The 27,445-nt window shown below is 48.8% G+C and overlaps 1 protein-coding gene across 2 annotated transcripts; it reads left to right on the top strand.

Annotated features, from left to right (window-relative positions):
- The first annotated feature begins 95 nt into the window (after positions 1 to 95).
- On the top strand, positions 96 to 26,872 carry LOC111142640 (ubiquitin recognition factor in ER associated degradation 1). 2 transcript variants are annotated; one of them, XM_022495952.1, is made up of 12 exons: positions 96 to 205; positions 4,240 to 4,372; positions 4,752 to 4,784; positions 7,645 to 7,766; positions 10,960 to 11,090; positions 13,444 to 13,516; positions 18,450 to 18,518; positions 19,342 to 19,407; positions 19,648 to 19,695; positions 20,467 to 20,555; positions 21,648 to 21,729; positions 25,876 to 26,872. In XM_022495952.1, the coding sequence occupies exons 1-12, from the start codon at positions 203 to 205 to the stop codon at positions 25,948 to 25,950; spliced, it is 924 nt and encodes a 307-aa protein (XP_022351660.1). In that variant the 5' UTR covers positions 96 to 202; the 3' UTR covers positions 25,951 to 26,872. The 2 variants fall into 2 exon arrangements, with proteins under 2 accessions (XP_022351660.1, XP_022351661.1); XM_022495953.1 differs by lacking the exon at positions 96 to 205 and having other exon boundaries at positions 4,307 to 4,346.
- Positions 26,873 to 27,445: the final 573 nt, after the last annotated feature.

Raw genomic sequence — 27,445 nt, 5'->3', positions numbered from 1 at the left:
CTTTGCCCGGCTTCTTTTCATTTGCAGCCGACCCCTGTCCTCCTCATCTCCCCCTGGGTCTCAGGTCCGGCACTTCCGGTGAGCCTCCCAGGGCGTCCGAGCGGAAGCGGCGGCTGCGGCTGCTGCGAGCAGAGAGGGTCGGCGGGCTCTCATCGTAACGTTCTCTGGGCGAAGCGGCATCTTCGAGGCAGGGGTGTCCACCATGGTAAGCGCGGCCTGGCGAGGGCTGGGAGCTGGGGCTGGCGGCTGGAGCCAGGGGCCGAGGCCGAGTCCGGCAGGGCTGACAGGACGGCCGCGGAGATGCCGAGTCACCCGGGCCGGGCAAGAGCCGGACCCTTGACCACGAACGGCCTTGGCTCGTCTTCGTTGTTCCCGGGCACAGTTCGAATTTCCTCTCAGTTGGACTTAAACTCTTTTAGGGTGAAAAGGAATTTTCTACGTTTAGGTCCACCCCATGGGTCTCACAAGTGCTAGGCATGTAACAGGTTTCCATAACACCAAATTAATGGAAAAGTTGCTGGGGGTGAGGAGCCGAGTCGGGGGACCCCCCAGGGATAATGCTTGGGGGCCATTCCCATGGGCGGGAACACTCAGCCCTTGCCCCAGTTCTCCTCCAGCGCGGTACTTCTGGGTCATGGTCTCGGTTGTAACGACGCCTTTGGCTATTTAAGCGATTCAGTAAAGATAACGGTAGTAGCTAGTTTTTGCTGGCGCTCTTTCTTTTACACAGTTTTTAACACCCACAGTCCCTTATTACTCCTCATCCCATTTAATCCCTACAGTGCCTTTGGAGGTAAGGATGATTATCATCATTTTAACCGTGAAAACACCCAAGGTTTAAAAAAGTAGTTTAGGGGGCACCTGGGTGGCTCAGTGGGTTAAAGCCTCTGCTTTCGGCTCAGGTCATGATCCCAGGGTCCTGGGATCGAGCCCCACATCGGGCTCTCTGCTCAGCGGGGAGCCTGCTTCCTCCTCTCTCTCTGCCTGCTTCTCTGCCTACTTGTGATCTCTCTATCAAATAAATAAATAAAATAAAATAAAATTAAAAAAGTAGTTTAGATCAGGGAAGTGGGAGTGGAAATTTGAAGCCAAGTGTGTCTGGCCGCAAGATTAGTCCTGTTGCCATTGTACGGCATTGCCTCAGTGTCACTTGTTTATTTTAGCAAAAAGAAGTAATGGTTATTAGGTTTTATCCGAAGTGTGTCATTGTTGAATCATGCTTCCATTCTCAAGTTCATCCACTTAAACACGTTGAATGCCTGAGAGGTCTAGGCAATATGCTAGGCATTGGGATTATAAAGGAAAGTCCTAAAGGAAAGTAGGACTTGGGGTTGGGAGCAGCAGGGAGGGGCAAAAGGGCAGGTTCATGGGTGGATTGAAGGCAAGTTGTTAGGGGCATTAAATACTTTGTGGGGGGTTTCTAATTTAAGAAGGAATGAAAGCAAAGAGAAAAAATGGCTTAGATGGGGTGGTGTAGTGAAAAGCTACGGGAATCCCCCACTGGTCTACCTTCACATTTGTTACGCTTCTGGCCAAGACTGTGGAACAGAGTTGTGCTTAAAAGAAGAGATAAACCCTTGAAAACTACTATGCTAAAGCTCCCAGGGATTGAAGAGCCATTTGAGATTCTAGGCAGGAACATACTGTGTTTGTATTTCAGGAAGATCGCAGATTCATCTTGCTAATTTTGGAATTGCTAGTAATAGACCTTATCAGTAGACGGCTTTGCCTCTATTTAATGTGTATTTGGAATCCAGTCAAGAAAGAGTTGTTCAGGGGCGCCTGGGTGGCTCAGTGGGTCAAAGCCTCTGCCTTCAGCTCCAGTCATGATCTCAGGGTCCTGGGATCAAGCCCCACATCGGGATCCCTGCTCAGCAGGGAGCCTGCTTCCTCCCTCTCTCTGCCTGCCTCTCTGACTACTTGTGATCTCTCTCAAATAAATAAATAAAATATTTTTTTTAAAAAAGGGAAATAGTTGTTCATTATGAGATGTTTTTTAAAACTTGTAAAAAACACATAAATTTACCATCTTAACAATTTTTAAGCATAGATTCTGTAATGTTAAGTATATTCACATTGTTGTGTATTGGATGTCCAGAATTTTTTAATCCTATAAAACCAAAACTCTGTACCCATTAAACAATTCCCCCATTTCCCCTCACCTGTTCCCTGGCAACCAACATTTTACTTTTTGTCTCTATAAATTTGACAACTCTAGGGACCTCATATAAGTGAAATCAAATAGTATTTGTCTTTGTGGCTGGTTTTTTTCACTGAGCGTAATGTCCTCACGTTTCATCCATGTTGTAGTATGTGATAAGATTTTCCTCCCTTTTTTTTAAAGATTTTATTTATTTATTTGAGAGTGAGAGGAAGCAGGAGAGAGAGCACAAGCAGGGGGAGTGGCAGAGGGAGAGGAAGGGAGAAGCAGGCTCCCCGCTGAGCAGGGAGCCCGATGTGGGACTCGATCCCAGGATGCTAGGATCGTGACCTGAGCTGAAGGCAGACGCTTAACGACTGAGCCATCCAGGCGCCCCGTGATCTTCCTCCCTTTTAAAGGCTGAATAATATTCCATTGTGTGTGGGTAGACCACATTTTTTAAAATTATTTATTTATTTGAAAGAGAGAGATCGCAAGTAGGCAGAGAGGCAGGCAGAGAGAGAGAGAGAGGGAGAGGAGGAAGCAGGCTCCTCACTGAGCAGAGATCCTGATGCGGAACTCGATCCCAGGACCCTGAGATCATGACCTGAGCCGAAGGCAGAGGCTTACTTAACCCACTGAGCCACCCAGGTGCCCCTAGACCACATTTTTTTAGCCTTTCGTCTGTTGATGGACACTTGGATTGCTTCCACCTCTTAGCTATTAGGAATAGTGCTGCTATGAACATTCGAACATGAGACAAATATCTTTTCAAGAGCCTGCTTTCAGTTCTTTTGGATATGTACCCTGTTGTGTAATTTTACATTAGTGGGGGTTGGGAGGAGGGACATCGGTAATTGCAATACTTGAGAAGACCCCAGATTGCTGTATAACATGTTTTCTAAGCCTCACCATAATCCGCATGTTAAGACCTGGGATAGTACCTTTTTGGTGGCACCATGTCTTGAGTTTACTTATTAACATGAGGGCGTACCACAGTGTAACAACATGAGAACACCTTGGAGGGGCACCAGTCCAAGCCCTGGGCAAAGCAGGGAAGGTTCCTGGAGCAAGGAAAGGATGGTCATGGAAGCCAGGGGAAGGAGTGCAAACACCTCATGCCTGCTCTTCCTGTTGTCTAGAATGCTGTTCCCTGTTTTTGTTTGTTTGTTTTTGCCTGGCTCCCTCCTGGCATTCAAGTCTCTGCAGAGTCCCTTCCTGACCACCCACTTAAAATAGCAGTCCCAGGCACCTGGTGTCTCAGTCGGTTAAGCATCCGACTTCAGGTCTGAGTCCCATGTTGGGCTCCCTGCTCCACGGGAAGTCTGCTCCTCCCTCTCCTTCTTGCCTTCCTCCAGCTAGTGCTCTGCTCTCTCCTTCACTCTCTCGAAGAAATAAATAAAATCTTAAAAAAAAATATAGCATTCCCAGGAGCTCTCTGTCCCTTACCCCATCTTGCCCTCAGAGCATTGATCAGCACCAGACACAGCAGGCATTTTCTCTTGTTTCCCTTGTCTTAAATGCCAGCTCCTCCAGGGTGGATGTTGTACCTGTTTTGTCAATGAGCAAACAGCCTAGACTGATGTTCTGCTAGTGATTAGATCAGAGCCTAGCAGATAGCAGGCACTCAAATTTAAAAAAATAGATTTTTTTTTTTTTAATTGTTGAAGAGGGAAAGTGTTCCAGTTGGAGGAACCAGGTGTGGCAGGTGTAGGAGATTGTGGACCGTAGTAATGAGTCCCTGAGGTACATGTGAGGTCTGGCCTGCATCCTTGGATGAGGGGTGAGAGACTGAGAAAGGTTAATGACAGGCCTAATGTGGCCAATTGTATATTTTAATAAGATTGAACCTTCTAAAAGCAGTGGAATCGAGACGGGAGGGACGAGACTGGGCAGGGCCAAATGTGTAGAAACAGATCTGAGATTCCCATGTTCCGGGGAAGTAAGTGCTTCCAGCAGACTGCTGTGCTCCATCAGGATTTTGGTGCATCTTGTTCTTCCAGAACATTCCGCCGCATTAACTGCCCTGTTTGGGCTTTCGACGTGAGAAATATACCTTTGTTCTGTTCTAACTCCAACGTCTCTTTCCTTCCTTGTAGTTCTCCTTCAACATGTTTGACCACCCGATTCCCCGGGTCTTCCAGAACCGCTTCTCCACACAGTACCGCTGCTTCTCCGTGTCCATGCTCGCAGGGCCTAATGACAGGTCAGATGTGGAGAAAGGAGGGAAGAGTATGTGCTCGTTTTTATTTTGAATAGTAACCTTTCCTGCCCTCAACCTGCAGTGCTTATAGTCTTCAGTAGCCCTTGTTTTGCATGTGTAACCAGAAGCTAGTTACAGCGATACTCTTACTTGCCCTAGACTTGCTAAGGGGGGCCTAGGGTGGGGGGGAGAGTCCTAATTATGATTAGATTTATGGCTAATAGCTATTGGGTTCCCCACCATGAATTACAGCGAGTAAAATTCCTCATGAAAGACCATCATGAAATGCTGGCTACCTCACAAGTATCATATAGTATGTTTTAAAGATACGACAGAGACTAAATTTTGGCTTTTGTTCTGCCTTTTTAATTTTATTTTCTTAATGTTTTTAAAATATTCTTTCCACAGTAATTATGCCGCCCTCAGCTCTCGATCAACTCAGTAAGTATTTTCTCCATGGCTGGGGAACCGAGGTTGTTTACATGTGTACATCAGAAACTTGGCACATGCTCTTCAGTATGTCCAGACATAGGCGACCTTCATCATTTCTGGTTGGGAATTGTCCATGGAGGGTGCACGCTGGACCGGAGAGCTGGGCCTGCAGATGCCCTGGCGAGGTGGTGGCCAGCTGTCCAAGGGCCAGCAAGTACTCAGTTCTAGGTCCCTCCCCAGTGAAGGGGGTTCTACTCTTGTGAAACCCCCCACTCCCCCCGCAACACATATATACACCTTATTCGGATCCATCAGGACTAAAGGAAAGTTCGAGCACCAGTGCTTTTTTTCCACCCTGCTGAGGCATCACCCTGATGCTACTGGCTGGGTTCACTAGGTTTTTTCCTAAAGGAGGCAGTGGGCTCCCAGGAGTGTGCTGTGCAGCAGACTTCTCATCTCTCCCCCAGCTCCAGGCCCGAATTCCTAGCGCTGTCTGCCCCTCTGCATTGAAAAGCACATTAAAAACTGAACTATTGTTTGCTGCCACGCTCATCCGGTCCTTTCTTTCATAGCAGGAGTGAGAAAGTCCCATGGGTGTGGGAGTGGCTATACTTCCTCTTTCTTCAACCCTTCATCCCTTGAGAACAACCCATGGAGACCTCATGCCCCCCAGCCATGGGCGCAATCAGTTCCTTTTGAGATTCAGTGGTGTTTTTGGTGTGAATTTCTCTTATCTGAGGCAGGAACCCCTGGAGGCCACCAGAGGGCAGGTCCACACTCAGTGTCTGGTATAGTGGGTGGGGGGGGGGGCAGCACCATTGAGAAGGGGTGTGGGTCTGGTGCATTCCAGCTTGGGCTTTGCACCTGGCCTGTAGACTAGTGACTTGGGCTCTGAACTTCAGTATTCTCATCTTTAAACAGGGACACACAGCAGCCACCTGTCAAAGCTTCTGTATGGCAGGAGTTCCTCCTCCTGAGAGGGTGCCCAATGGGAGGTGTGTAAATAGCCCAAGCCCATGTGACACCAGTTAAGGCAGGAGGTCGCCTTTAGCCAGCAGGCCTAAATCAGTGCTGGCAGTGGCAGTGGCCACACCCGGTGGAGGCCTGTAATTCTGGCCTCTGTGCAGCCAGGGGGTTAACAGACCCATGGGGTTCATAGCCCTATCACAGAAATGGAAACAAGGCCCCCCAGAGAGCCTGCCTTTCCATTTGAGCTGAGCCAGGCACTGAGTGCCAGGTGTGACCCTTGTTACAGGTGTCTGAGAAGAGACACGGATCGGGACAGGGGGCTTAGATCAGCGTTTGGATCTCTTAAGTCATGGAAGAAATTTTGTCCAAACGAAATTTTACAGAGAGTCTTCATTTATAAAAGGGTCACTGCTCAGTTTGGAGGAGGTGAGACAGGCAGAGGGCTCAGGAGCCCCAACACACTTCTCTAAATCAGAAAATGTGTTGTAAAAACCACCAGCCTGAGGAGCACAGGGGTTTCTTCCAACCACAAGAATCTTGGCTCCTTGGCTGGAACTTCTGCTTCACAGCCCTGACTGACCACTGTTCTGCTTCACGATTCCGAAGCTGACAGGTGCAGTGGGGACAGAAGCCCTGGCCTCTGGGCCCTTGGCGATTGTACTCCAGCCTCCAAGTCACCCTTGGTGATGGGGCGAGAACACCCACGCCCACTGCTGCCACTTCTGGAGGCTCTTCTCCCCCGTCTCTGGCTTCCTGCCCAAGCTTCTTACTTGATCTGCATCACCATAATTTTCAGGGAGATCCCAGGCGGAGTCTGCCATACCTCCTGCCACTGAATGAAGTTTTTGTGGCCACATCTGCTTAAGCTGACAGGCTAAAGTGAGCTTCGGTGGTTAAGCCTCAGACCTGGGCCGGCAGCCTGGGTTGAATCCTAGCGCTGTCGCTCCTGGGCTTCTTGCTGACTGGGCATGTTAGTTCCCCATAGATAAAAGGAGTAACGGTCATTCTTACCTCACTGGTATGGAAAGAGTAAGCAAGAGCCTGGAATGTAGCAAACACTTGTTACTTGTCACTGCATCAGTCTGTGCCAGACCCATCCCCAGATCCCTGACTCTTTTGGGTCTCCTGCTTCACACTGCCTGTACCTCCTGCCCTTCTGGGTTTGCCTGCCTCTGGCTGTCCGTGCAGCCTGGTCTCCGGACCACTAAAGTGAGGGGACGTACTGTGTCATGCATGACCTTGCTGAGAGCCCACTTTGACGAATGCTCCCACCCAGCCTAGTGTCTGGCCCAGCCTCCCTCTCCTCCTGACCACACTCAGCCCAGTCTCACCTGATGGCCAGCCATTCACAAACTGCCTGGGCTCCCCTTCCTTCCATGCCTTTGTTCAGGCTGCTTCCTCTCTGGCCTTCCCTCCCCAGCTGGCCTGCCCAGGACTCACCTGGAGGCCTGACTGCAGGAGTGCTGCCTCCCCCATGCCACCCTTCCCACTGCACTGCAGCATCTCGGTGCACGTGTTTCTTTCCTACCCACCTTTCTAACTAGAAACCTCTGCAGGTGGGGTTTTTGTCCAACATGTGGTTGGCAATTAAATTATTTACAAACACATGAGTTACCATATTACTTTTTAAAGTTGGGATTTCCGAAAGCCTCAAGCGTAAGCCAGTACTGTATCCCCAGGTGACCAAACGTTCCTGCGCTCTGGGCCAGGTGACGTGCATGGGAGAAGTGTGGGCAGGCACCCAGGGGCCTGAGCGCCTTGTGGGTCTGCCTGCTCTGGGGAACTAGGCCCTGTGGAGCCATGAGGGGCACCCAGGGAGGCTGATTTTCAGAGGAGCACCTTTGGGGAATAGAACTTCTCCCTCACAGAAGCTGTGCCTCATCCTCTCTCTCCTTTTTAGGCCGACTCAACATTACCTACCCCATGCTGTTCAAACTGACCAACAAGAACTCCGACCGCATGACGCACTGCGGTGTGCTGGAGTTCGTGGCTGACGAGGGTATCTGCTACCTCCCGCACTGGGTGAGTGGGGCCGTGCCGGTCTCTGAGAATCTATAGGCCTATCTCAGGATTGGGGCCCCATAGGAGGGTAGCCCCCAGTGTGTGTCAGGACTACAAGGATGGGATGCAAAGCAAGGCTTTGTGTGCTGGGGGGTGGCCTTTTCTTTGACAGTTGGTCAGCCAATAGCCCAGAAACCGCAGCCATGCTCTTTACCTGCCATTTCCTGGGTAAGGCTTTTGTAAAAATAATAGAGCAGGAGTATTTTTGAAGTGGTCTGAGTACCGAGTTCTATGTTTTAATACATTTGCTCCCACTTCTACTAATTTCTCCCCAGTTCTGTCACGCGTGGGTATGTACACGCTCGTGTGCTTCCATGCTTGTCTGTAACTGAGTCCTTCCAGAGCACATCACTTCCTTGCCATAGAAACAAAGCCTTTCTTTTTTGCCTTCAGACTTTCTCTTGAGCCTGGGTTCTTCCTGAGTGCTAGGCCTGGCCAGCCCCCTCCCTACCAGGAACCCTACTCTCTCATCTCACTTGCTGCCTTACCTCTCCTATGTTGTTTTCCTAGCCTCAGTCCCCCAAGGAGCTCTTACTCATGCCTCAAAGCCCAGACTCAACTTGCTTCCCTGTTCACTTGCTCTCCCAGCACTTGCCGCTCAAAACCTTGCCTTATTGTCCTGTGGGTTTACAGGTGCCCCTCATGGGCATGAGGCCTTGTCCTACTCATCAGATAGAGTGCTGTAGGTGGCTGAAGTGTTGGGCACTGACTACTTCCCCAGGTCATTCTGAATCCTCAGAACCCCTTTGTGACTCTTACAAAGAGGTAAAAGAGGAGACAGTAACCTGGGGAAAACCGTACAGATATAGGGTTTGGGTGGCCCCTTGTCCAGGCTCTCAGACCGTTTTGGATCAGAAAACTGGTTGGATCCCTTTTGTTGAGGAATATTGTATCCCCTGGGAGGTTTCTTTAGATAACGTGGACCTGCTTCTATCTGGGCTGGTCTTCCAGCTCTTGTCCAGAGTGGATGGTTGGCCTGGGGTTTCCCAGCTACTGCTGGGATCAGAACCAGCCTGAGGATCTTTCCACCCCCAGTGGGTATGTGAGCAGGGGTCTTTTGTTAGCTGCTTGGTGGCCTCTGTCCCACCTGGAGCTCCCAGGTTTCTTCAGGGCAAGTCAGCCTGGAACAGATGCTGGACTTTCTTCTAGCACCCGAGGCCTCATCTATTGGCCTAGACCAAGATCCTGCCCAGGACACTGGGAGCGTGTGGATGGATGCCTATTGCGAGGTGACTGTCATACTGCCTGTACTCCATGGTGACCAGTGCCTTCCAGGGGCTTGTGCACACAAGGAGCAGGCCAGCCCTGGAGCAAGCCTCCTCCCTGCCGTTGGGGTCTTCCATCAACTACTTCCCCCCCAAAGTCCTGTCTGAGCCTGCTGATTCAACCACAAGCAGGGGACCCGGGCTCCTGCCTTTCCTCCTTGAGCTGCCAATGGCTGTGACCTTCTTCCAGCCATCGGTTAACCTCTGTCTTCAATGGCAGATTTCCCAAGGAAATCCCTAAGGGACTGTGAGCTTGGGCTGCAACAGACTGACTGCCAGTCCTTACAGCACTTCCCAGGAAAACGTCCCTCTCCAAGGTCACCGAATGTCCCAGTTACCAGGTCTGTTGCCTCTCCAGCCTGGTGAGCACCCTTCCAATGAGAGTTTGTGGAGACCTCAGCAGGCTTGTCTGAGGGGCCCTACTCATTCTCCAGCTTTGCTCATGACCTCTGCCCACCTTGGCCCTGGCCTTCCTTCCTCTTATGTGCATCTTGTCCTTGGACCTTTAGAGTCTCCTCCTCCAGCTACCTCTGTGGAGCCTCTGTGGTCAGCAGTGCTATTTGACAGTGCCATCTGGGTTAAGTGTTCTTGAGGGGATATGATGCCCAGGACCAGCTCCAGGGCAGCCCATTGTGGGATGGGGCCGGGAAGTGGGGCAGTGACTGAGGAACCAAGGTCAACTGACCTGATCACTGTTGAAGCCAGGGGTGGGTGTGTAGATGCTGACTCATGCAGTTCCGCATTTTTTTTTTTTTTTTTTAAATCTACAACCCACTGTGGGGCTCAAACTTAAAACCCGTGGATCAAAGAGTCTCATGCCCTACTGACTGAGCAAGCGAGATACCCTCCCATTTTCTGCTTTTATATGTTTGAAGTTCTCTGTAAGAAACTCCAAGGGGCGCCTGGGTGGCTTAGTCGGTTAGGAGGTCAACTCTTGGTTTCAGCTCAGGTCATGATCTCACGGTCATAGGATTGAGCCCCACGTCAGGCTCTGCGCTCACACATAGCCTGCTTGAGATCTCTCTCCCTTTCCCCTTGCCCTTACCCCTGCTCAAACTCATATGTGCACACGCATTCTCACTCTCTCTCAAATAAATCTTGTGGGGGGGGGGGAGACTCTAAAATAAGAAAAGCAAAAAAACCATTCCAAGACATGCAGGGTTTCTCATTTCTGGCCTACCCTCATTGACCCCCAAGTGTCAGCCTGGTTGTGGTATCTTGATTTCCTGCCCACCAGGTACTCACAGGCCTATGTTCTTCTCTCTGCACCTTGTTTCTCAGCCAGCATCCACCACACAGGACAATTACATAGAGGTGTGGGGTTGTCTTGTCAGTTTTATATGACCCCCTGTAGCAGATGCCTCTGAGGGCTCGTCACTGCCCTGTGCCCTAGCTAGGGGGCCATTCCATGTGAGGTGAGCCCACTGGTTGTCATCACTGTCCTGCCTCCATTGCAGCCGTTTACCCCAAGGCCTTGTAAGTTGGATGTGGGATAGCTCAAGGAGTAGGGGCGGTGAACTTCCATGGGGAAACACTTTGCTTGTAAGAGACCTAGCACTGGTAGCTGTCCCTTCTAGGTGACCCTTCCAGTGGACCATCTTTTTTCAGAGGCTGGCAGAGACACCCACACTGCCAGCGGCAGCCTCCTGGTAGCACTCCAAGGCCTTCCTTTCATGTCCTTGACTTGTGTCCTGGCTTGCTTTGTCCTCTTTCCTAATGTCAAATTACGGTTAAATTACCTGTCCTCAAGTCCTCATCTCAGACTCCTCTTCCAGCGACCCAAGAATGAGGCTGTCTGAATGTTGGACTTGGGCCTGCCGTATGTGTGGTTAGATGGCACTGACGCTGGCCATTTCCAAGAGCCTCATGTAGCCTTCTTCTTCCTTTAGATGATGCAGAATTTGCTGTTGGAAGAAGGGGGCTTGGTTCAGGTGGAGAGTGTCAACCTTCAAGTGGCCACGTACTCCAAATTCCAGCCTCAGAGCCCTGACTTCCTGGACATCACCAACCCCAAAGCAGTGTATCCTTTTGCGATAAGAAGGGTTCTTCTGGACAAAGGAGGGGTGTGCCGGCAGTCGGTAAACAGCGAGCTTTTTGATGACCATGTGCCGCACGGCTTTGAGGACCACACATTTGTTTGTGATTGAAGTTGTGGTTTGAGAAGAAGGGTATTTGGCCAGCATGTCCACCCTGGCCTGGCCCTGGACAATCTTTCCAGGAGCTCTACGGCGGGCCTCTTCCAGACACTTCTTTGAGGGCAAAATGGAGCCCTTCCTCCAGGTGGACTAGGGTACCTGGCACAAAGCTCAGTGTGCTTTGGTGGAAGGAGGCTGGCTGTTCTCCCTCCAGGCCCTACCCCAGTGGGCCCCCGGTGCCCCACCTCAGCCATGAGCACTTCTCAGCCTCACCTTTTACCCAGGGTTAGCACTTTGCACTCCAAACCAGTAGGGAGCATTGACAGAGTACATTTTCTGTCAGCAAGAAGAAAGAAAAGATTATAGGTTTTAGTGGTTTTTGGTATAGTCTCTGAACGTAAGCCAGACATGTGTGTTGATAATTAAAGGAGTAACCGGCATGGGCAAGGAGCATGCTGTAAGTCCTCTATGGTCTAGACCTCTGGCTTGGAGGCCCCATCTTGGCTATTCACATCATGTTACAGAGCTGTCACTCTGCTGCCTGTTTTTAAAAGGCTTGAAAAAAAACACAATTTAACAATACAGATAGGTAGACAGTTAAAAAAAAAAAAAAGGTCTCTTTCCACTGCCTCCCCCCAGTTGCACATCCCCGTCCCCACCCCAAACCCAGGAGCGAGCCTGCTGCTGGCCACGTCCTGGATGTGGGTGCACTGTGTTGTCTTCTGCTGACCATGTCTGTGGACAAGCCTGTCAAGTCCCCTAGGACAGGGCCCTGGACATTGTGGGGGTCTGGGGAGCTGTGCTCACTGGCACTCACTGTTGAATGCTTCCAGACTTACAGGTAGGATGACATCCTGTGGCAAGATCTGCTTGCCCGGGTACCTCAGAGCTCCGCCTTGGATATACTCACCTGCCTTGCGGGGCCCAGAAGTGTCTGCCTCCGTGACTGCAGCCCCTTACGGTTTTTCTCTGGTTTTCATGTGTGTTTCGACATAGAATTACCACACAGTTTTCAGAGGCTCTTTCTAGAGCCTCATGGTTAACTTTTTAGCCCGTAGAGAAAGAGTGTCCCCTTTGTCAGCTGAGAGGCAGTGTGGTGCTCCCCGGGCAGGCTGACAGGATAGAGACACTCATAGTAAAAGCCAGACTCAGCCCAGAGGCTGAGGGCACACACAGCTGTGAGGCAGAGGCCAGCTCCGCCCCCAGAGGCCCAGAGGGCTGGCTGGGACAGCTCAGTGCCTCTTGCCTCCCAGGGCCACCGGGGGAGTTAGGGCAGGGCACCCCAACAGCGTGGCATTTTATGCAAGGGGACAAAGACAGTATGCACAGAATACCCTTTACACAAAGCTGTTCTCATCTTGGAAGACTGTCTGAGTAAGAAACAGGGTGAGAGGAAGAGTAGGGATTCTAGTCAGGCTGAGTCTTGTACCCTCCGTGAAACTCTGAGAGCCTCACGTGCTGTCCCATGTCCCAGTGCTGGGTTCTGGAGCCACAGTGTATATGTGACCTTTCTATTTAAAATAATCCTCCAAATTGATGAGGATGACGTGGTAAAAATATTCCGTGTGAATAGGCATTACTCCCTCGCCTGGGCATTTGGATTATTCAGTTTCTAAGACATTCTTATTAATTATTATTAGAAAAAAAGTTTATAGGTTACTTTTTCCTTCCTAATTTTTTTTTTTTTAATTTTCCTCTTTAAACATACCCCTAAAATTGGGTTACCACCCAAAAGATAGAAACAATGAAAGTGTCAGAACATTTTTGATTTTTGAGGGGGCCTGTTTATCATACACTCTTTTTTTCTTCTGTGCTCCCATGGGATTTTTAAGATCAACTTGTTCAGGTATAGTTTACATACAGTAAAATGCACAATTTGATGGGTTGACGAATGGGAACACTTGTATATCCGGAACGTCTCCATCTTTCCAAGAGGTCCTCTGTGCCCTTGCCTGCCCATCTTCACCCGACCTCCAGCCCTGGGAACTTCCCACTGCCTCCTGGCCCTCAGAGAGCTGCCTTTCTTGAGGGAACACTTTGTGGCAGGTTCTTTCCCTCAGCGGCATTTGCGAGATTCATCCGTGCCAGGAGCTTACCCTTCCATAATGATTGCTGAGTCATATCCCACTGTTTGTGTGGTAGAAATTAATGACGGTGATTATCTAAACCCCTCATGGAACTTGTTTCAGATTTGAGGTGCCCATGTTGCCATGTTACCTTGACAGTGTGTGTCTGCAGATTAGAAAACGCCTTGAGAAACTTTGCCTGTCTGACCACGGGGGATGTGATTGCCATCAACTACAATGAGAAGGTGAGTGTCTCCACCATAAGGCCAGCAGGGCCTGGAGTCCTGGTCAGCAGAGGTCACAGCCAGTGGGTACCAACAGTGTCCTTCTGGGGTTTGAATGGGGGTTCTTTTTAGGCAGAGTATGCCTGGCTTTTATCATGATGGCTGCCTGCTCCTTGCTTGTTTAAGTCCCCATGAGTTCATGTTTAGAGTCCTGTAGTAATTCATTCATCAGCTCTGTTTCGAGAATTGATTGATTGCGTTTTCAGGTGCCTGAGCTTCACGTTATTAATTATGTGTGTGCGTCCCATGATGCCAACAGTGTTGACTGTGTCTCTGTTGGGAAGCTCTTCACTGCACCCATAATCTGAGCTAATCCCTTTGCTGGTCTGGGGAAACAGAAACAAAGCAGCCTGGGTCCTTGTCCTTGTGATTTGAGGAGCTGGCCCCCTACAACATGCCCCAAGTCCTGTGGGGCACAGGGAAAGCAGAGCCTGGCTCTGCCTACAGACAGTGTTACATGAGGTCACCTCTCCTTCTCACGGGAGCACATGTCCTCTTCCTCCTGTTTTCTTCAGCCCTGGTTTTCCCTTGGAAGCTCCCCTGGGACATGAATCTTTTGGGTCTGAATACCGTATATGTTCGTCTGTGATTCAGTGCTTCCTAGCTCTCTAGATCTAGACAATGTCTCTCGTCCTCCTGTTTCTCATTTGTGTCCTGTATAAGCGACACAAAATTCAAGACGCTATCCACGTCCCCATTATCTGTGGCAACAGGCGGAGGAGAGCTGTCATAGTTGGCAAGCCTGCCCCTTCCCCATCTTGCCACAGGCATGGAGCACAACCATGTGGACACCCTCACCCGCTATGACTGTGGATGGTGACCCTCGTGGAGTTGCTGCCAGAACAGACCTCCTGGTGCTCAGGAGTGACCACAGCCCCTGCTCGACTTTCCCCAAGGCCAGCTCCTTGCCCCTTCACACACTGTCCCGTCCCGTCGGGGACTCGGGCTCTCACAACCGAGAATAGGTACCTGGGTTCAGCCGCTTGCTCCCTCCATGTCAATGTAGGGATCCAGAGTGTTCTCAGTTTCCTTCTGTTCGAGGCATCTGTTGCTGAGAATCCTTATTTTTCAGTTTTGTGGTTTTTGAATCACACTTTGATGTTTTCTCATAAACTAAAAAATAATCTTGTTCCCTTTAGCTAGTGGGAAACAATTTAGGTGCTCTCTACCTTAACTGAATACTTGAAGCTTTCATAATTAATTATGGGCCGCTTTAATGTAAACATTCTTAATATGAAGGTAGTAATGCTAAATATAATCCGAATTGATGATAAAGGAGTATACTGAAATTTTTGCATGAAGAGGGAAGGTGAGTGGCATAGAAATGAAATGCTTGTTTGGACCTCTGCTTTTGGAAGTTGGGAAGGGTGGATACTCTAAAGGGCCTTTCTGATAAAACCCAATTTCTTTAGGATAAAGTCTAGATTGTGACTGCCTTGTTGGTCTTGCTTAGAACATAGGAGGTTTTTTGGGGTTTTTTTTTGTTTGTTTGTTTGTTTTTTATAAACATATAATATATTTTTATCCCCGGGGTACAGGTCTGTGAATCGCCAGGTTTACACACTTCACAGCACTCACCATAGCACATACCCTCCCCAATGTCCATAACTCCACCCCCCCCCTCCCAGAACATAGGAGGTTTTTAAGAATCTCTCTCAGTGTTGTCCTGTGTGCAGATGACCATGCCAATGCGTCAGTGAGCGATCAGAACTGGAGGCTTTCACATTAAAGTAAGGCCTTTAAAGGGGCTTAAACAGATCCAGAGGTGGATGTTGTCCTCATCCCAGGAGAAGGAACTCAGATACTCTATGGGAGAAGCAGCCCCCATTTAGTTAAACCCTCAGGATTACTGTAGATTGAGCAAGCAAACAGGAGTTCATAATAAAACCACCAGATGCCCAAGCAGAGACAAGAAAAGCAGACACAGACCCTTAGCGAAATCAGTATTGGCATTTTCGTTTTTTCTTGTCTTTTGTGGGGTTTGTGGGTTTTTTGGAAGATTTTATTTATCTGAGGGAGATCATGAATTGGGAGGGGGCGAAAGGGCAGAGGGAAAGGGAGAACCCACTGAGCAGGGAGCCAGACATGGGGCTCGATCCCAGGACCCTGAGATCATGACCCGAGCCAAAGGCAGACACTTAACTGAGTCACCCAGGCGACCCAGTATTGGCATTTTCAGATGCAAACATCAAGTAATTACGTATAAAATGTTCAAAGAAATTTTTGTAAATGGAATCATAAAACTTAGCAATCAGCAAAAGACTACCAAAAATAACTAGGCACATTTGAAAAAACAGTCAAAGAGTTAAATAACAGCTGATAGAGAATTCATGAAATGAAAGCTAAATCTGCAGAAGGGCCTTAGAATTCTACACAGAGAGTCAAAGCCATGAGCGCAGGGGAAACTAGGGTACTGGGGATCCTGAGAAAGTCACACATACTCAGTGAAAATGCCAGCAGGAGAGGACGGAGGACTGTCGCTGTTGTGAAGAGGCAGTAAGGGAAATTGCTTTAGAGCTGGCCTTCACCCCACATTTACAGGGAGTATAGTGTATATCCCACAGGGTGAGTTGCAGACACCGAATAGGATATGGAGAGGTAGGCAGAGAGAAGGTACTTAAAAAGAATGGTAGCCATTATAGCCTAAAATAACAGAAAACAGTTGACCCTTGCAGAATATGGGGTTAGGCCACCCAGCCCCGCACAGTGAAAAATCTGTGTATAACTTCACACTCCCCAAAACTTCACTACTAATAGCCTACTGTAGACCGGGAGCCTTACCATAAACAGGAACAGCAAATTAACACACGTAGTGTAGGGTTGTGTGTCATAAACTGGGCTGTTGTAGTAGAGTGAGCCAGAGAAAAGAAAATGTTACTAAGTGTCACAAGTGAGAGAAAACAGGTTTAAGGCACTGGACTGTGAAAACTCCCCGGGTAAGTGGTCCAGTGCAGTTCAAACCCATTGTTCAAGGATCGACTGTATCTCCAAAGGAGGACGGAAAGGAACTGTCACCAGTCATCTTCATCTTTAAAGAATGAAAGCAAAATCAAAATACTTCCAGATTAACAAAATCCAAGAGAGTTTATTTACCTGTGGAACTTGAAAAGCATGAGCTTCAGGAGTAAGCAGTATCCTAGAAGGAAAGACCAGTGTGCCAAAAGGAACGGCGAACAAATAAACTAGCAAATCCGAAGTAAATCTTGGTAAACATCCCACATAAAGCAGAAATAATATTTAACATGTGAGCCTGAAACAAGGACATCCCAAATACTGGAAAAGAAGAACGAAAGTGTTCTCTTTGCACTCCATGAGAATATTCAATCAATAAAAATAACTAGAAACTCTCTGTACGTGTTGAATGTTTAAAAACACTTTCAAGTGACTGTTTTAGGGCGCCTGAGTGGTTCAGTGGGTTAAAGCCTCTGCCTTCAGCTCAGGTTATGATCCCAGAGTCCTGAGATCGAGCCCCGCATCGGGCTCTCTGCTCAGCAGGGAGCCTGCTTCCTCTTCTCTCTCTGCCTGCCTCCCTGCCTACTTGTGATCTCTGTCTGTCAAATAAATAAATAAAATCTTTAAAAATAAATAAATAAGTAATAAATAAAATGACTGTTTTAGAGGCAGCATGACCACACAAAAAAACTAAAAAAAGTCACAAGAATTTCTCTTTACTGCATGCAACGCAGTCTAGTATTTCTGTTGTGCTCCTTGCAAAATTTTTCTTTCCCAGCTCTGGTTATGACACAGTTGGCTTTATGGCCCACTAATCAGCTGTGACCTTCAGTTTGAAAGCACGACTGTAACAAAATCAGAACTTGTGGCCCCAGTGTTGACGGATATCTTGGCAGTATTGGTGGTGGTGTAGACGGGATGGCCAAACCGGTGGAGTTAGCCCAGGTATTGAGTGGAGAAACTGGGTTATATCCACACAGTGGCACGCATGCCTTGCTGCTTATCTTCAATAAATAATGAGGACACTTTATTTTTTTTAAAAAGGTTTAATTTATTCACTTGTCAGAGAGAGATTGAGCACACACAAGCAGTGGGGGAGGGGCAGAGGGAGAAGCAGTCTCCCTGCCGAGCAAGGAGCCGGACCTGGGACTCAGTCACTGGACCCTAGGATCATGACCTGAGCCAAAGGCAGATGCTTACCTGGCTGAGTCACCCAGGAGCCCCATGAGGAAATTTTAGAAAACAGGCTGGGGACCCAAAGCCCTCTCACTTCATTAATGTTTAGGGTTTTTTTTAATGGTGGGACTCTCCAGACTGTTCTTTAGAAAAGCAAGGCATACCCTAGCTAAAATACCAAAAACAATGCAGGAAAAAGCAGATTCCGCCACTTTCAACTCTTGCCCTTCAGAGCTTTTTTATGTTTGTTACATACTTGAGATCGACTGGGACACACAGCAGTGTGACTGGTCTTTAAACTTATTTTCCTGTTGGCTGCATAGTATTCCACTGGTGACTTAATTTCTTTATATATGAACAAATAACACTCATTTAACTGATTTATCGGTAGGTATTTTGAGCACGCACTATCATTAGTCATATTGGAGAGAGCCGTCTCAGAATTTTCTCTTGGGCTGTTTAGCTAATTATTTACTCAGAATAAATTCCTAGACGTGAACTTCCTGGGATAAAGGTTGTGTCTTTTGCAATTTGATGCATAACTACCCTGCCTGATTTGAACCACTTATAGGGAACAGCCTCTTTTGAGTGATGGGAAGGCATCCAAGCAGGCAGCCAGCCCCCTCGTCACAGCAAGAGGTGGCGGCTGGGGGAGGGTGTCATGGAGGTGAACAGCATGTCCGCAGGAGCTAGGCAGGGGGCCACAGTAACGTGAGTGGGGACAGCCCATGAAACCGCGCACCTGTTTTTTGTGTTTTGCCCACAGATCTATGAGCTGCGGGTGATGGAGACGAAGCCTGACAAGGCCGTATCTATCATTGAGTGTGATATGAACGTGAGTACCTCTGCTGCCTGCAGTATGCTTGGACCAGGGGAAGATGGGCATTCAGTGCCCCACCAGGGTGTCATGCAGCCCCTGGGACCATGTGGGTGACAGAGGCAGAAGAAGGTGATACCAGAACACTGAGAGGAGGCTGCGGACCTGGTAACCTACTTGAGGCCAAGCGAGGTGGCAAAGCTGTAGCCAGTTCTGAGGTGGCCGCACTCACCAGCACTGCAGACATGCCATAGCGTGGATATTTTGGAAAGCCAAGGAAGCTTATTCAGCTTCTGTGTAGGAAGCAGCTACTGGTAGCCACATCAGCCTGATGGGTCTCCAGGGAACGCTGCCAAGCAAGAGGGGACAATCTCAGAAGGTTATATTCTCTCTGGTTCCATTTGTTAGCTACGTTCTTGAAATCAGCAGGACTTTAGAAATGGAAGACGTGGTGGTTGCCAGGCGTCAGGAGCAGGCCAGGAGAGAGGCAGGTGTGGTTATAATGGGACAATTTGAGGGGTCCCTTTGAGGTCGGAACGATCAGTGTCTCAACTGTGGCAATGGAGACACTGACTTAAACTCGTGATAAAACAGTGAGAACTTAAGTGGGAAATCTGAATGGGAGGGCAGGACGGTGCCACTATTGCCATCCAGGCGGTGATCCTCTGTGATTTTATAAAATGTTACCATTGGGGAAATCTGGGCAAAGTATACAGGGGCAGCTTTCTGTCGCATTGCTACCACATGTGAACCTATGGTTGTCTCAAGTGAAAACACAAATGCTAAGGAAGCCTCAGTACCCCCATATCTCAAAATTGTACTCTTCCCTTTGGGACCACAGGTGGACTTCGATGCCCCACTGGGCTATAAGGAGCCCGAAAGACAAGTCCAGCATGAGGAGTCTACTGTAAGTCGTTTGTCTGGCGTCCCTCCACAGCCCTGGCACTGTTTGCCCTCTTCAGTGATGGGGCTTCTGTGGGAGGGTGTCCCGCGCGTGTTGTGGCAACGGACACGTCGCGATTGGCCTCTGCTGATGCTGACACAGCCATGTGTCCTGCTCCTAGGGGACAGCATGTCCCAGCTTTTGGGGGTGCAGGGATAGCAGTAACAGTGAGAGGCTCATCACCCGTCTTTCTGTCCCCGTCAGGAGGGTGAAGCTGACCACAGCGGTTATGCCGGAGAGCTGGGCTTCCGTGTGAGTACCAGGCCACAGTTTCACTTTCTGTGCTCCCGCCGTGCCATCTGGGTTCCTCTGCAGGGATGCGGTTTTCGTGCACGCACGTATCTGGTGCTTTCTCGGTGACATGGTCCTTCACATCCACTTTGTCCTGGAATCCTCCAAACAATTCTATAAGGCAGGCTCCAATTTTTCTTCTTTTTGAAGATTTCTAACCTACCAAAAAGTTAAAATAGGACACACATATACCCTTCTCTTATATTCACCAGAGGGGACCACATTCTGCTTTATCTCTGAGAACATGACTCTTTGAAAGGAAGTTGCAGCGTGACCTCCCAGCACTGCGGCCAGCTAGGCTCCCTGGGAAGCAGGTGGAGATAACCAGGGCTCTGGCACCAGGGTACTGGGAGGCGGCAGAGGAGTCAGGCCTGGAAAGCGGAGCTGAGCTGTGTGTGGCAGCTGCAACAGAGGCCTTCGCCCACCCTTAGGGCACCGAACTGGCTGGTCCCACAGAGGCTAGAGCCAGAACCTTCAACCTGTCCTTAGCTACTGGCTGCCCATGTAGGGTGGCTGTGTTTGAGCAGTAGGCTCCTTTCATCTCACAGCAATCCCCTGAGGGGCTGGTGGAAAGTTCTTGGCCTGCTGTACTCCAGGAGTTGGGGAGTGAGGGCTTCAGTCCCTAAGGGTTCTGGGCAGCACCTCCCCCATACATCCTGGCATCAGTCTCTGGCCACAGGATGTATGTGTGTGCTCACCAGCTCTTTCGCACTCTCCTGCTCCCTCATCTAGGCCTTCTCTGGCTCCGGGAATAGACTGGATGGGAAGAAGAAAGGTGTAGAACCCAGCCCTTCCCCAGTCAAGCCTGGAGACATCAAAAGGTGGGTTTTCTGTCATCCTCTAGGGAGACTCTGTGCCAGGTTCCTGAGCCGGGGCTGCCTCACTCAAGCTCTGGAGACAAAGCCTGGACCAAGGAGGCTGGTGGTGTGGATGACTGGCCCCTGCCTGCTCTCCTCAGTGGGCCGGAGCACCACCTGAGCCCGTGTTTCCCGGCGGGGGTTCACTGGGGAGGAGATCGGTGCCCTGCCTCATTCGCCAAACCTCTCCCACTGCGGTCCAGCCTCCGCCCACCTCCAAGTGGTACCTGATCAGCTTGCCCTGCTGTTTCCGGTCTTTCTGGTTCCTGTTTAGTCATCTCTCTATTTTCCTGTTTTGTGACTTCCCATAATTGATCAAGTCCCATTATGTCAACTTCCCTCAAACAGGAGGCCGGAGCTGCCTTAATGTGTTTTTTGTCATTTGGCTCAGGGACTCTCAGAGCAGGTTTCCTGCTCTGGCGGCTGTCATGGAGGTGGTGGGGATGACATATGTCACCTGTCTACCTCGTGTATTAGAGCAGAAGGAGAATGCTGGGTGTGTGGGTTTTTTGGTGTGTTTTGTTTTGTTTTTTTAAGATTTTATTTGTTTATTTGAGAGAGAGAGAACACAAACTGGGTGGAGAGGGAGAAGCAGGCTCCCCACTGACATGGGGCTTGATCCCCGGCCCTTGGGATCATGACCTGAGGTGAAGGCAGATGCCCGACCCTCTGAGCCAGTGAGGCTCCCCTGGAAGTGTGGGTTTTTACCCAGCCTCTTAAGAGAGCATAAAGAGTTTAATGAGAATATAGCCCTTGCAGGGTCTGTGAGACTAGAGGACAGAGATTGTAAGGGCCCCCCAATCCTCCACAGCAGGCCATCCATCAGGTCCACAGGCCTCCGCCCCAGTTGCCTTCTGGTTACTTCAGAAAGGAGGCTGGGAAGCACCAGAGGGCTGGCCAAGCCCAGAATGGGTACAGTGCTATAGCCCAGAGTGAGTCACTAGGATGACGCTTGCCTCTTTCTGCCTGATTTTCTCTCAATGGTCAGAAACAAACTTTAATTCTTTTCTCCCACAACTAACATTTTTCCATTTTTTTCCTTCCTCTCCTTCACAGAGGAATTCCCAATTATGAATTTAAACTGGGTAAGATCACTTTCATCAGAAATTCACGTCCACTGGTCAAAAAGGTTGAAGAGGTGAGTTTATTTCACTGGTAATGAGAAGTTTGGTTTGTTAGCGATGACTAGAGAGTTCTTCCCATTCTGAATGAGGCCGTTTCTGTCATATCCCCACCCCACCCCCCCGACCTGTGCCTGGGGCTCCCCTCTCCCTGGTACCCTGATTGTCCTGTTAAGGCTGTGTTAGGGGTGTGCACAGGCCATAGCTCTGGTGACACCTGGTAGTGGTGATCAGCGTCATACCAGCTCACAGAATTCTGACCCAAGTGCCAGGCCCCATGCTGGTGCTTTGTACTTAACTATTTAATCCCCAGCACCATCCTTTGAGGTGGCTGCTGTGATTATCCACATTTTTACAGATTTGAGCATGATGATGTGTGGAGGTGAGGGCACCCAGGCCACAGAGACAAGCTCCTGACCACTACATGGCCGCCTCTGTGCCACCACCCTCTAGACATGGCCTCCCCTGGCCCAGAAATTCCCTGTTATAGGAAGGGAAGGCTGCAGATTGGGGCAGGTGTTTGCAAAGGGTACGTTCCCAACTTGTGGGCACTTCTTCCAAGTGTTGGAAACCAGCTCAGAAAACCCAGCACACCCTACTGCAGATGCCCCACACCACCCAGCAGCCATAGCCATTGTGCTGTGTATTTCTAGAACACCAACACTTTAGATCCACCACTCTCCTGGTTCCTCTTCTCAAAGGCTCAGTCTCTTGGGCATCTAGGGTAGGCTAGAGGGCAGATGTTCTGTGAGCCTATTCAGGATGGGCGGCTAAACAGGATCAGTCACTGGCTAGCTCCTGCCTGCTGGGCCATCACCAGCCTCTTGACCACTGAACTCTTCCCCTCTACCTGGGGGGTGATTGGGGAACGTTCAGGCTCAGGGAAACAAGTGTGGTCCTCAATGAGACCTCAGCCTCTGATTCCTCCTCGAGTGCCTTTCCAGGCCTTTGCCAGCTACAGGCTGGGGCTTGCTACCTCAGGCCTAGAGGCCTCAGCATGGGCTTCCTGCAGGCTGACTTGTGACCTGACTGTGGGAGATGAGGGGAAGGGAGGCCAAGGCTGGCAGGCATAGCTGGAGCTGTTTAATCCATAAGTCCAGTCCAGAAGGAATGTACGGCTGACGATGGGATTGAAGGCACACACTTAGCTCTACCCCATCCTGAACCCCCACTAAAGCTGTGGCACAAGGTAATAAAGACATTGATGAAAAGAGGAGGCAACTGCTACAAAACTTTGAAAGCCCCAGAACAGAAGGACAAGAGGTAACAGACCACAGGCCATGGAAGCTGCATCCTGAGCTGCCTGTGGAGAAAGCCAAAAGGCCGATTGGTTTAGATAGTAGATCCTGAAAGGTACCTCTGGAAATGGGGGGCCAAAGATGGAATGTGTGTCACAAAGAACTTAGAACCGCAGCACCCTTCCCCACCATGGGGCTGTACCTGCCTGACCCCAGGAGAAGGCTGGAGGCTTATCTTCTGGAAGAGGCATTATGGCAGGTCCCTAGATTGGGGCCATCAACACAGTGGATAGCAGGACAGAATTAAAAGAATGAGTGAATTCTGAATTGTTGCCCTCGGTGTCCTTCCCTTGCTTGCCTCCCACGCTGGCTGCCAGGGTTGCTCATTGCAGTTGGAGGAGCTTTCTCTGGATAGTCTGGCAACCTCTGAGGAATATCCCAGCCAACTTCCTCCAATGTGGAGACTGCAGTCAGAAAATTTTTACTTTCTTTTTTTTTTAGCACAACTTTTTTTTTTTTTAATTTTAAAGATTTTTAATTTATTTATTCGACTGACAGAGATCACAAGTAGGCAGAGAGGCAGGCAGAGAGAGAGAGAGAGAGGAGGAAGCAGGCTCCCCACTGAGCAGAGAGCCCGATGCGGGGCTCGATCCCAGGACTCTGGGATCATGACCTGAGCTGAAGGCAGAGGCTTTAACCCAGTGAGCCACCCAGGCGCCCCGAGAAAGTTTTTACTTTCTGAAGAGTTCTGAAAAGAGATTAGAGAGACCAAAGGTTCAGGAGCCATCAGGAAAATAATTTTCCCCAATGCAAGGGCATGAGTTTGCAGCCCTTGCATTGGACCTTCTGAGTGTCCAGCCCATGAATGAAAATAGCCCCCTATCAAGGCAAAGATCTAAAGCTTCCAGAAGGAGAAAAGAGGTTATATCACTGATTAAGAACAGCATCATTTTAGCACAGGAAGCTAGGAGATAATGGAGTAGCTTCTCCAAAATTCTGAGAGGAAACTTTTCCAAAACATTCTGTACCCAGCTCTTACAGGCTGGATTGTGTTCCCCCAAATCCTTTGTTGAAGCTCTAACCCCAGCACCTCAGTATGTGATCTGTATTTGGAGATAAGGCCTTTACAGAGGCAATTAAGTTAAAATGAGGCCAGTAGAGTGGCCCCTAACCCAGTCTGACTCTTCCTATAAAAAGAGGAAAGTTGGATGTGCAGAGGAAAGACCATGCGAGAACATCACAAGAAGGCAGCCATCTGCAAGCCAAAGAGCAAGGCCTCAGAAGAAACCAGCCCTGTCAGCACCTTGATCTTAGGCTTCCATTCTCCAGAACTATGAAAAACTAAATGTCTCTTGTCTCAGCCGCCCAGTCTATGGTATTCTGTTAAGGCAGCCCTAGCATGGTAACACCAGTCAACCTGTCAGGGAAAATGAGAGGAGAAAAAGCGATTTTCAGCCATGTAAGATCTCACAAAAGGATATTCCTGAAGCACCCTTTCTCAGGAAGTGTTTGGAGGATGTACCCTACTAAAATGAGGACATAAAGTAGAAATAAGAAAGACCTAGATCCAGGAAACAGGGAGCCCTGAAGCCGTCGCAGCACCAAGAGGATGGCCAGTCAGGCAGAGCAGCCTTTTGTCCCCACAGAGATACACCTTCAAACAGACACAACCAGCAGGATGCCTGCTGTGATGGAATGTATGCAGAAGAGAGAAATCAGACACAGGGACAGCGGGACAAACAGAAGGCTGTGCAGGAAAGGAAGACTGAATGGCTCAGCTATGACTCAGATGTACATGGTCGCCACCACATAAAGCCGTGTGCAGGCCCTGCCAGCGATGCACTCCTGTGGGGGGGAGGGACAGGGCAGGTGCAGGGCTGTGTATCAGGGAGTACAAAATCCTCTCCTTCCGTGGAGAATGCCTCTTACTGACTAGCAGTATAAGCTCCTTAAAGGTACCTGCTATTCTCAGTTGCAAAAAAACAGGCCCTGTTGCTGTTGGTGGGAAAATAGCTTAGTAGAATGTTTCTGAGGGCCTGTTAGTGACTGTATTATTGAGAGCCTTAAAAATACGTGCAACACCCCGCCCAAAAAAAAGAAAGAAAAAATTTAATTATGCAGGCCTTTTATGGTAGAATAACACTTCCAAGAAAAAAATCAGAGCTGTGTGCAAACACATGAAGCTGCTCACCACAGCAATTTAAAATACCCCAACCTGGAAGTACTATCCAGTGGTGAAAGCCTGCCTCTCCCGGATGATGGAATTCTCTGTAGCCTTTAGAGCGTACTAGAAAAGAAATTCATCGACTTGAGACTGGGGAAGTATGGGAATAATTTACATAAGCATATATAGTAAAGTGGCCGGAAATATTTTTGAATGGTGGAGTTATCGATGATTTTTCTTTTGGGGGTGTGTTTTGCATTTTTTACATTTTGAAAATGGCGGTGCTTCTGCAGAAGGATGTACATTCAACCTGAGAATAAAGGATGTGGTCGAGGCATAGTTATAATTCTCTGGTTTCATTTCTTTTTTTTTTTTTTTTTTTTTAAAGATTTTATTTATTTATTTGTCAGAGAGAGAGAGAGGGAGAGCAAGCACAGGCAGACAGAATGGCAGGCAGAGGCAGAGGGAGAAGCAGGCTCCCTGATGAGCAAGGAGCCCGATGTGGGACTCGATCCCAGGACACTGGGATCATGACCTGAGCCGAAGGCAGCTGCTTAACCAACTGAGCCACCCAGGCGTCCCTCTGGTTTCATTTCTTAATTGAGTAGATTATGATTTCTATTTCAAAGCCATTATTCAAAGTATTATGAATAACAGGGAAGTAAGGGACATGGGTGGCTGGCACATGAGTCAACAAAATCAAGTGTTTATTCTAAGCCTCCAAGGAGTTTCTGAAAATAGTATTTTATCTTCACACTCAGGATGAAGCTGGAGGCAGATTCGTCGCTTTCTCTGGAGAAGGACAGTCGTTGCGTAAAAAGGGAAGAAAGCCATAAGTTGGGACTCTTGGCTGACTGGAAAATAAAATAATCAATTGCAACATAATGGCTTTTAGTTACTGGCTCTGATGGGGATGAGACTGTTGCAGAAGATGCTCTGTCACTTTAGGTTTTGTTTAGAGTTACCTAAGAATTACTGCGTGTGACCTGGAAGTGAAACAGTCAGACTCGGTGGATGATTTGGGGAAGGAGAAACCTCACTCTGAGGTCTGGCAGGCAGCCTCCTCCTCGCCCCTTCTTGCTTTCAGCCCTTGAGGGGTTGCTCCCACTGCCTTAGCCAAAGCAGAGTTCCCTAATTCCTGATGGAAGTCAATGGAGGGGATTGAACTGCTCTAACTTGAGGTGTTTCTCTTTTTTTCACTTATTCCTTGCTTTTCCACGTCGATAGCTTAGAACATTGCCTTTGGCCTAGAAAAAAAGTGGCTTAAATAGATCCGTGCTCTATAAATAGTGGTTATCCCATTACTCTGGCTGCAATTGTATGAGGAAGGGTGTTTCTATTTTTATTTTACATTTTGATATTCTCCCCACGCTCAAAGAACCATTCTTCAGAAGGCGGATTCCTGATCTGAATATATTTCATCTTGTAATTTGATTTCATATGGAGATAATTAGCTCCTTAATGAATCTGTTCTACAGTAAAACAGCTTCATGATGAAGCACAAATAGGAATATTAGGATAAATAAGTGCTAAAGATACAGTCCTCTTTCTCCTTCCCTACCCCCCACTCCCAGTTTTAATGTATTAAATTATCCAAGGTTCTGCTGGCCTACCTTTTTTATTAGCATTAATTTGGTCTCGGATCACTTTCTATAATGTGAGCTCTTTTGACATGTTAATCTAATTTAATCTCTTTTGTTCCTTGAAAAGAGTTTTACATCAAGAATTTCAAATAAAAACAGGCAATGATTAAACCTGGATTGCCTCTAAATGTTTGATTAGGTATCAACATGGGTTGGTTGGGCCACCAACCAGGAGTTGGAGGAAGACTTGCTTGCAAGTGTCCCTTGTTCCATCCTCTGGGAGGCTTCTGGAGAATGTATGGAGAGATGAGGCTCTCTGACCCCTGCGTTGGGGATGGTCAGCCCGAACAGGGTCTCCTTTTGTAGGAGGACTCCTGGTATCCTATCCAGTCTCTGGATAGAACTCCCTCAACACTCAAGAGAGGATGTTCCCTTCAGGATGGTGGCCCAGGGTCCACCCACATGTCATCAGATCAAGAGCATAGGTGATTGTCATGAAGATGAGGGCTGGGCTATGGCTCAAAGGGTCACCACTGACGATGGGCAAGGTTTCAACAGGCATGAAGCACTGCTGTGACTTCCCTGACCCTCCCCTTAAGGGGTCTCTGTTTCACTAGCTGAGGTGGAAGCCCCCCTCGGTGGGTAGGCAGCCTCCATTTCCAGGATCACATTGGCTAATGTGTCATTTTATGCATAATGAATTTTACAGTAAGACGTTGTTTGGCCTTGGGTTTTTGTCTTCCCTAAG

Source organism: Enhydra lutris, unplaced genomic scaffold (genome assembly GCF_002288905.1).
Source record: "Enhydra lutris kenyoni isolate GAN:26980312 unplaced genomic scaffold, ASM228890v2 scaffoldscaffold8, whole genome shotgun sequence".
NCBI lineage: Eukaryota > Metazoa > Chordata > Mammalia > Carnivora > Mustelidae > Enhydra > Enhydra lutris.
The sequence above is the reverse complement of the archived record's forward strand: the minus strand, read 5'-3'. Positions and strand labels throughout refer to the sequence as shown.

Bases quoted from the DNA above. Each gene is read 5' to 3' on its own strand.
- LOC111142640 (XM_022495952.1), top strand. The intron at 11,091-13,443 runs GTATCCTTTTGC...GTGTGTCTGCAG, and splicing joins ATCACCAACCCCAAAGCAGT to ATTAGAAAACGCCTTGAGAA. The intron at 13,517-18,449 runs GTGAGTGTCTCC...TTTTGCCCACAG, and splicing joins CCATCAACTACAATGAGAAG to ATCTATGAGCTGCGGGTGAT.